The sequence below is a fragment of the Tigriopus californicus genome, chromosome 12 (assembly GCF_007210705.1).
Source record: "Tigriopus californicus strain San Diego chromosome 12, Tcal_SD_v2.1, whole genome shotgun sequence".
In the NCBI taxonomy this organism is placed as follows: domain Eukaryota; kingdom Metazoa; phylum Arthropoda; class Copepoda; order Harpacticoida; family Harpacticidae; genus Tigriopus; species Tigriopus californicus.
The window spans coordinates 7379391-7389148 of NC_081451.1; the positions used below are offsets into that span (position 1 = coordinate 7379391).

Genomic DNA, 9758 nt, shown 5'->3' on the forward strand with positions numbered 1-9758 from the left:
GGTGAATGGTTGTATCGGTTCTGTTGACCGATTCATTTAGGGCATAAAGGGGTTCAATTGGGATTGGTTCACCCTGGAAGCAGCAAGTGGTATGTATATTCAAGTACTAGCGCTCTGTGTCTTCGAAAGCATGCATTTCCCATTATTACATGGATTGACGAGAGATGGGTGTGTTCAACGCTCTCCCCAACATTCTATTGTAGTACGGCTGTACAATGTGACACAGAAGTGTTGACCGCGTTCGGTTAGGCGTTCATACTTTGTTTTTTTTATCCAATAATGCATCATAATTCAATGACGGTGGCACAAATATGGAATTTCATTTTTTTTTTGCGGACTTCCTTACCGCTACCGGGATTGGAATCTCAGCACTTCAAGACGAGAAGATTATTCATTTTACTTGACTTTTATTTGCATATATTATTTGATTGACCAACGAATTGGAGTTGGCTAATCCTTGAATATAAGGTTGATCCGGAATTTTAGTCAAAAACTTGTCCAAGTCTGACTTAAATCCTGCTACTGGATCAACGCCAACCTAAGCCCTACGAATATTTGAAGGCACCAAATTGAACAATGAAGGAGCCCGAGAAAGAAGAGAGGTGGACTCCATTGTTTTAACTAGCCTGGATTCTCGAGGGCTTGAAGGTGCTCTCAAAACGCAAGTTAAGCCTCTACGGTCACTACAATTGACCCTAAATCCTGGGTTGGGACAAAGCTCATGAAAAAAAAACCATTAATGTCTGCACGCTCTACTTTGTGCACACGTTGACTTGGGACATATATTGTTTTGTAGAGGATCCATTTGACATTCAGTTTAAGTGACTTGTTCTTCTTACATCTTGATGTTCCCCGACTATTTCCTTTTTTCCAATTGAAGCAAAGAATGAGTTAGCTCTTCTGTTTCAAGACTGCCGGCTCATTCATTTTGTGCTTTGGCAGCTATAAGAAGCTAAACTTTTGTTCACAATGTGTTAAGTCGTAAAATGACAACTTGGGTCATTTGAAAAATCTAATCTTTGTTTTCATATAGAGCTGTCAATCTTTACCCTTGGCCTTTCCATTGAATCGGAAGAACCTCAATCTCTCAGAAAATCCCTTATACACCCTTTATACATTGGCCAAAATTGAAGTCAAAAGTCCAATGACAAAATCCCAAAATAAAGAGATTTCATTCCATTTTCCTTGAAACATGTGGTTGTGACTTTCGGCACATACGATTTGAACTGTGACCTATGTATGGTGCTCTTTCATTCGTCTCCCTTTCAAAGAAGGTGTGGTGTTCGACAAGTTTTCCGTTCTCTTATGATGAACAAAGGCTGGATGCTCCCCCCTCTCTCTTGGGTCACTGCCGACGAATGATGAAACATCTAATGTTTTTTCTTAACCGCGAAAGTTGCGATACGATATCTTCAAACCCCGTCCAGACATTCAAACCAAAAAAATCATCCGCACTTAATCTTCGCATGGGTCTGTTTGCCATTAAAAAAATAATTGATTGAAGGCATAGGGTGAAAGTTGGATTAAGTTAGATTTCGATCCTTAGAGATGGACATTAGGTGATTTCATAATTCAATCTTGCAATTTTAATCACTTTAATTGAGTTAAAGATCCAGCCAAAAAGCAAACCTCCACTTAAACAAGGAACTGAATTAGCCATCTTACAAGTTTCTTCCCTTTTGTAAAGAAAAACACCTACGCCATTATCATTCTTTTCAAATTTGAGTGACTGGTCAAAAACTTGGAAAACAACTTAACAATGACTAAGAATACCCAATTATCACAACAACTATGGATGGATCTCAACAACCGCGAAATGAGTTAAAAACTCATCATTAGATACACGGATGGCATAAAAGCGTCGAATGGTTGTTTTTTTTTTCTTTTTAATTTATTCGTGTCTACGCTTGGAACAGGAGAGCAACCGTGATTGATTTCATGAATACATCTCTTAATTCTTGAAAATTATGCACAAATATTTTTTGCAGAAATGGCTGAAATTGCATCATAAATTGCAGAAAATGTCAAAAATTGCTCTTAAACGTACAAAATTTGCAGATGCAATAAATTTGCAAAATAATCTCGGATGTGCAAGTTTTTGCAAAATTTGCACAATTTACAGGATGCAAGGTTTGGCCGGCCCCATTGATCAGCTTGTATCGGATAGGGTTCATAAAGTCTGGTAGGGCCGTTGTTTCAGAGTGCCAAGTATCGTTTTTGTTGTGGGAAGTCAACATTTGGTCCCAAAGCGAGTTCAGAGTGACAAGAATCGTTTTTGTTGTGGGAAGTCAACATTTGGTCCCAAAGCGAGTTCAGAGTGACATGGGTCTTCGCCGTCGTCACATCATTATTATGCTCATCCCGCATTGTAATAATGGCTCTATAAAACGCTTTGGCCTCAATATAGGCCTTGAAACCTAGAATTGACATGAGTATGGTTCCTCATATTATCTATCCCCCAGAGATTTTGACTTCCTCTAAAAATGTGCCAAAGATGTTACTATGAAAAAAGTATGTTAATAAGGAATGCTTTAGGACTCGGATGATCAATCATGAAATCCCCCTATTCGAATGCCCAATGCTCCTTCATTGTTGTTGTCGTCGTTAGGAACGATGACTAAAAGTATCGCAACTTCTACTATGTAGAGTAGGATCTGTTCCATAAATCATCTCGGTTAAACTTGGCATATATGACCTCAAACAGCGTGCTTTTCAATCTCTCATGCATGAGTAGCGCAAGAAAGAGGGCTTTGAAGCTCATTATTCACTACAGTTGACAGGTGGCCAACAATTGTTTGAACGGAAAAGCGTCATTTGACATGACACTGTCCGAAAAAGTTATGCACATTTACTTGAAGGAAACAACATAAGTGTTTTATAAAAAACTCGAATAGTCAAAAAAGAAAAAAAATAAGACAACAGAAACAGGTTTTAATCGCTTGGCATCAGTGTGGTTTGTTATGGTCCTACCTGAGACTACTAAGCCACTTGTGCGATAGAATATTTGAATATGATACTTACTTGTGACTTTTATTGCATTTTAGTGGTTGTTTTAGATAATTTTATTGCCAATAAAAGTGTTACGTTACAAACTTCCAAAAATTCATAGCAGTCAAAAGCAGAATATTGTAGATTGTAGTTTTTTGTCCTCAAGTTTTGGGTTAGAGAATCCCATTTATGTTCTGTATAGAATGGCGCACATTTGCCATTCCCATCCACCATGGTGCCAATTGGCTTAGAGTCAAAGGCGGAAAAAGACATGGATTTTGTAGGGATTTCAAAATTTGCCAGTGTCCGAATTCCATCTGGATGTCAAGAGTGGAAGCCAAGAATTGCGCAGATTTCAGGGGCGGATCTGCAAGCAAATCACGTCACCAAGTGGGCCATCATGAGTCATGTGAACATTCTTTGTGGAGAGAAACAGGGGATTGATTTGAACAGGCGTCTAAGTGAGACTGTAAAAATGAACAGCACTCACGTACTCACCCTTATTCTTCTCCAAGGGGCAGGTCAATCATAATCCCGACGATCGAGTTGGCCCTTTTTCCCCCTTGTCAAAACAGAAGCGTGGACACAACGAGACAAAGTACGACTTTTCCTCCGAGTTCATTTAACAACCCAATGATTGTGAAAAAGGGGGACATGGAAAACGAGCTTCGCTCCGATAGAATTTTCATATCAAGCCTAACATATCTCAAAAGCATCAGAGTGGAAAACCCATTAGCAAACTCTTTTTTCGATTGAAATCCGTCTTTTGTGGCGGGACAAAATGTTTTTTAAACTTTAAATCGTGACGCGTTCCTCGTCAGTTTTTTGTTTCCTTCGTTTTTTTTCTGATCATTGAAACAGGATATTTTTGGACATCTTAATCAAAATTGGTCGAAAATCAAATTGTAATCTATAAAAACGAAATCGACAAGCTTGCCCAAAATGTATGTGACTACCATTGCCATAGAATGCAATTGTGTTTGAAATGAAATAGTAACTGTAATTTAATTTACAATTACTCGAACAACTGTTGATATAAACGTTCAAAATTTGAACCAAAAGTTATTTGCCATTAGGTCTTTACACTACATAATGGAACATACATTGAGGAAATTTGGGACGTGTTATCGACTAAAAGTGTGTTCCTTTCACAAGGAATGATCCAACTAACCAGCGATTTACGTAATTAATCAAGCAATCAAAGCAATCTGACTAACCTGGCTTATAAACTGCCACTTTGCTTTCAAACATTACGGAATAAAAGATAAACGTAAAAGATTAGCATTTGCCAAAACGATGCAAAACTTCCACTTCAGATCAGAAGGAAGCTTAGAGAAAAATTTCGTGTCGATTTTTCGATTGGAGTAAGATGATGATCTTAAGATGTCTCCTTTGTGTTAGGTATATGACATACCAAAGTAATGTAAAAAGCGTGAGGTAAAAAGGTATGGATTTATCTGGGTTGGATCTGCCTGCGCATTTGCATACTCATTCATGGGATCCTTCATGCTGTTTTATCTAACCATATATCCGGTTACTACAAACACATACCCTGCATTTCGTTGTCGTGTTTCGCCAACAATTGCACTTACTCGTCCATTCACGTTGTCTGAGTTTTTCCTTCCTCACATCGTGTTAATAACTCAGGTTGGTCAAATCTAGAGATATTTATCCTTGAGAGGAGTGACAGTACGAAGCGGTCAATGAATTGCTACTCTTGCCATGAAATAATGTTTCGAATTGTTAAACGCACACTATCGGAAGCTTGTTAACTCAATATTGGTCAATAAGAGATAAGTTAATTGCATTCTCTAAAAGCATTGTGAATGTAGTACATTACTCTGTTTATAAGTTTAGAACATTTTGGACCATGTTTTTGCTACATTCCAAATGAGCCATTTTGGCAATCTTGTTGCTGGGGGAAACTCCCTTTTTTAGTTCGATAATTCCCCACATTTATCAATAAATCACCTGCACCTCAGCCCAAAGCTAGAGACAAAACCCTTTTCGAAACAAGAGAGATTAGATTTGCCAAGAGTATCCAACATTGAATATCCTTTATTGCAACCAATCATGGACCACTGGAATGTGGCCTGGAACGCTTTTACTTCGAAATCTAATTAATTTGCTCTATGTGGATATATCATATTTATGCATGTATGAAAATTAGGAACCCCCACGCCTTCAAACAATTTGCCCTTGTGTTTGACCCAATCTCTTAGAAAAGCAATTGGGTTAGCGTAATTTCGTTATTGGTAATTGCTTTTCTTTTCCCCTTTTTGCCTTTCTTTGTAAAGCATGACGAAGACGACAATGGTCTACAAAGGGTTGTCATTGCAAAAGCATAAGGAGTGTGCTTACTTCCGAGCTCTATTGCGCTTTAACCACCAGTCCAACTTTTGACCATCTTCAAAACTGGATTTTGGGCCACTTCAAATAAGGAAAGGAAGATTCTGCTATGGTCGTTATGACGTTGAGCGTACGCATGAATTGTCTTCCTAGCTATTTACAGATAGGGTCAATGCCGCGATATCCTAAGCGTCGGAGGGTACGGTATAAATGAACTTGGAATCGTTGGTCAGATCATCAGTTCCTTTCTGAGCAAACCATCATATCCATTCAAACCCACCATGTTCTCCCGCAGTGCTATCTTGGTCCTTTGCACCTCCTTCGCCGGATATCTGGCCATGCCTCAGGTTTATCCCGATGGTCAGAGNTGGTATAAATGAACTTGGAATCGTTGGTCAGATCATCAGTTCCTTTCTGAGCAAACCATCATATCCATTCAAATCCAACATGTTCTCCCGCTGTGCCGTCTTGGTCCTTTGCACCTCCTTCGCCGGATATCTGGCCATGCCTCAGGTTTATCCCGATGGTCAGAGTCCCAACAATCAGGCCTTCAACCTGCCCGCCGATGCCGAGACCTTGTTGGCTCAGCCTTTGGCCTTGGACTTCACTTGCGAGGCTCGGGACTACGGTTATTATGCGGATGTGAGCAACAACTGCCAGATCTTCCACATCTGTCTGCCCATTGAGGACGATGCCGGCGCCATCCTGGAGACCGCTCAGTGGTCGTTCATCTGCGGCAACGGCACCGTGTTCGACCAACAAACCCTCACTTGCAACTACGAAGAGGACTCCTTCCCTTGCGCCGAATCCGAATCGCTCTACGGAGTCGTGGAGTTTGGCAAGATCGAGCCTGATTATTAAACTTTTTTATGACGTGTTATGTTTGCAAATATAGTAGAAACAACGTTAGGAAAATATTGTTCTTACAAACGGGGCACATTGAAAGTATATTAATATTTCAAAGGGCCTGGGTGAGAATTTGAGAAAAGCTCATTTATCTTTAGCTAGAGCTGTAAAAAAAGTCGATTAAATTTGGCAAAATAGCGGCTAAAAAAAGCTGGGAAAACTGGCAAAATAGTTGATTAAATATGAGGAAAACAAGCACTTAGTGGTGTATTTCTAGAGTTTGAGGTACATGAACATGAAGGTAGATTGCAGGGCTGGATTACCATTTTCAAACCTCTGGACATTAAACAGACTACAAAGGGCACAAAAAGGTAACTAATTTGAAAATTGCTTTCCTAAAACTTCCGAAATCGAAGGGTCTTCCCCTCAATCTGGTGATCCTGAAGAAATTGTTGTCAAATTACCTTACGCTATTAGTGCTTATGTGAAGCTTTCAAATCAAATTCAAGTGGTCTTGGAAAGTTGGCTTTAATTTATCACAAGAGGAGAGCAACACATAATTAAGTACCTTTACAAAGCGTGTTGTTCGACCCGTAACTGCAGATCTACGCCATGCAGTTTTGAGCTTTGTCGAGGCATCTCATCCCTAGCTCACCCCTGGTTTCAAAAGTTAAAATGTGATGGAGAACGTCTGCCATTTATTGTGTTTTGCTTGCTCCCGTTGTGTTGACGTTGAAGGAAGCAGGAAGTTCAAATCAAAATGGAAAACAATGCGAAAAATGGACAAAATATGTGTGTGAAAACGGCAATAAGCTGGAAAAAGGCGAATATACCCTAAAAGTCGGAAAAAGTGTTAAAAAAAGCTATTCGACTTCTTTTTACAGCTATAATCATTACCATTGTTCGGTCCTGGGCTATGGTTTTGAATCAGGTTCTTAGTAACGAAATCACAAGTAATGAAATTACAGCAATTCGTTCCTTTTTTTCAAAAAAGGAACTAATTTCATTACATTTTAAAATTGTGTAATTGTAACGACCCAAAGACTAAAATAATTACTCGTTACTCGTTCCTTCTTCAGCTTCCAGAATGGCCTTTAATTTTTTGTTTATCTCGTAACAGCTGAGGAAAAGGCTCAACAGAAATCGCCAATATTTTTGTAAATTGTAGCATATTATGAACAATGAAAGGGTTGAAAATTGTGATTGCTCTTAACTACTCTGGGGAGTAACTATTCTGAATCTTGTTGCATTTGCTACCTTAGTGTTTACATCTTTTCAATCAAATTCCGTTCGACTGAAGACCTGATTTTGCAGTGTAATTGTCAAGCCCTTTATTGACTGGAGTATGATGCATCAAATTTCAAAAGCCTCCACATTTCCACGACTTGAGGCATAGGCTTCCTAATAGGTAAGCTTTCAACAATCATTAATTTGTTCATTATTGAAAAATGTTGACGCGAAGTCTTCAAATGTTACGCGTTAGAAATGCTTGAAGCAAAAAACATTTTTTTTAGAGAAGTGTGGTCTTGATGGGGGAAAACCATTTAATATTGGTCATCTAAATCTTAGGAAAAGTAACGAGTAACACCATTACATTTTTTTTTCATTTAATAGCTGTGTAACGAACTACTATTTTCGACCAAAGTAATTGTAACCCTAATTCGTTCCTTTTATTGGGGAACGACTAATGCCCGGTTTCGAATCATCAAACCTATGGAGCATACCAAGTATGCAACGATCACAAAATCTTACTCAAATTTAGAAAATGTCGGGAGAAATTCAAACTCTTTAATCTTATGATCTGCATTACTTTTTACCATATTAGAACCATTTCTAAATCATGTTTTTGGAAAGTTGATTTATTTGGATCTTATTTACTGGAATGACCATAATTTGACGAAAAATACTAAAAGGAACCCTTACATCCTGACTCGGTAAAGCAATGGGTTGCCGAGTTGTCCAAGTCGATCACCTGCTCTTATTACACCCGTTGGATCACTAACCATGTTTTCTTGCACTTTTAGACTCGATCCAAATTTGTTTCTTGAACCCTCATGCAAGTCTTCTTATATTTGTATGTTTCAATCTACAGTAAATATCCTGGAAAACAACCAGAGAAGATTTCTGGGTCCATCTTTTCCTCATCCAAGTCTCCAATTCCAACTTTGAATACCTTATTCATTATGGCTGAGCCCAATGCACACGTATACATGTGTTTCAATTTTAAATAACTCGATGGATACAAGTGATTCTTCAGTAAGGCCAATCAACTGATTGGAACAGATGTTAAGAGATCACCGCAATTCAGAAAAAGTCAACCCCTATTCCTAGAACCGGAGGAATGTTTCAGACAAAGCTCGCTAGAGAATGAACCAAAATATTCTTGTATGACCCTGCCCACCCTGGACAAAAGCAAAGTTATTAGGTGAAGAAATTAAATTTACCGACATATGTGGTAAGTTTAGCCTTACGATTGTAATCCGAGTCAGACAGCTTTTGCTCAAACACTGACATGTTGGTTGGAGCTCATGGTACTCGTATGTGTTCGGGTCAAATACCAGTTCAACGTCACTCACACCAGTAAAGGGTTCTTGAAGGTTACGTGAGCTCAAAGTCCAAATGTAGCGAGACCGATTTTCCAGGCGACAAAACTTTTTCTTCGTAACTAATTTGACGTGATCAATTGTAACCTGATGGCATATTGCTTGATGACTGTCTATCTTTTTGGTTCAGAAAGTGATACTACTACAATAGACCCGAAAAAGTCAAACAACGGTCAAACTCGGCAATACCGGTTTAAAAATTTTCAGGTAGATTGAGCACATCAGTTAAAAGTAAGAAGTGAACATTTTGCTCTTATTAGCCTTTTTTCTTAAATCACCGTTACATTTAGCGTCTAATTTTGAAGTAAAAATTTTGTAATGCCTACCTGGCCTTTGGGTTTATGGTCTTCATTTTTTCGAACTTAATGGAACAAAATATCTTGGAAATTTATGTAATTTGAATCAAAACACAAACCATGAGAACCAGCATGAACAAGCTGCTTCCAGATCATTCTTATTATCATTATCAATTCAAATCCTTATTGCAAGAAATACATGCTATTTTATTGGATATCAAGTTTTACAATATACATTTCATTGCACTAGTAAACGCTCTCGTAAATGTTCTGGGCCCACTTTGGGTGTCCGGGACGCCACTCGTCGCCGATAATGTAGAAATTCATCTTAAAAGTACTTGCAATTTTTATTTTTCTTCGAGTTTCTAAACATTTGCTTTTATTTGGTAGCTGTAGAACGGAGAAAAAATGATGTTAAGCCTAAATCTAACAAATGGATATTTCATATTTAACCCTCACCTATTGGAAAGGCAGCAGTAACGAAATTAAAGTAATTCGGCCCTCTTTTCGGAAAAGAAACTGTAACCCCATGCAACTGAAAAATGTGTAATAAAAACAGCCCAAAAAGCCAAAAAATCCACTTGTTAGTCGTTCAATTTTCCAATACCAAACCATCCTTTTTTTAAAGAAACTTTCTCGTGGCAACTAAATGACACTTTAAGCTTTATTGGCAATC

At 38.4% G+C, this 9758-nt stretch overlaps 1 protein-coding gene and 1 long non-coding RNA gene across 2 annotated transcripts; both read left to right on the forward strand.

The window, feature by feature from the left end:
- The first annotated feature begins 3394 nt into the window (after positions 1–3394).
- LOC131892265 (uncharacterized) lies at positions 3395–5704 on the forward strand. The gene is made up of 3 exons (XR_009374539.1): positions 3395–3586; positions 5286–5536; positions 5633–5704. It is a non-coding gene; the product is annotated as an uncharacterized LOC131892265 (long non-coding RNA).
- Positions 5705–5715: 11 nt separating this feature from the next.
- Positions 5716–7918, forward strand: LOC131892266 (U-scoloptoxin(01)-Er1a-like). Its single transcript, XM_059242057.1, has one exon. The coding sequence runs from the start codon at positions 5785–5787 to the stop codon at positions 6196–6198; it is 414 nt and encodes a 137-aa protein (XP_059098040.1). The 5' UTR covers positions 5716–5784; the 3' UTR covers positions 6199–7918.
- Positions 7919–9758: the final 1840 nt, after the last annotated feature.

Excerpts from the sequence above, each read along its gene's own strand:
- LOC131892266 (XM_059242057.1), top strand. The coding sequence starts at position 5,785 with ATGTTCTCCCGCTGTGCCGTCTTGGTCCTTTGCACCTCCTTCGCCGGA.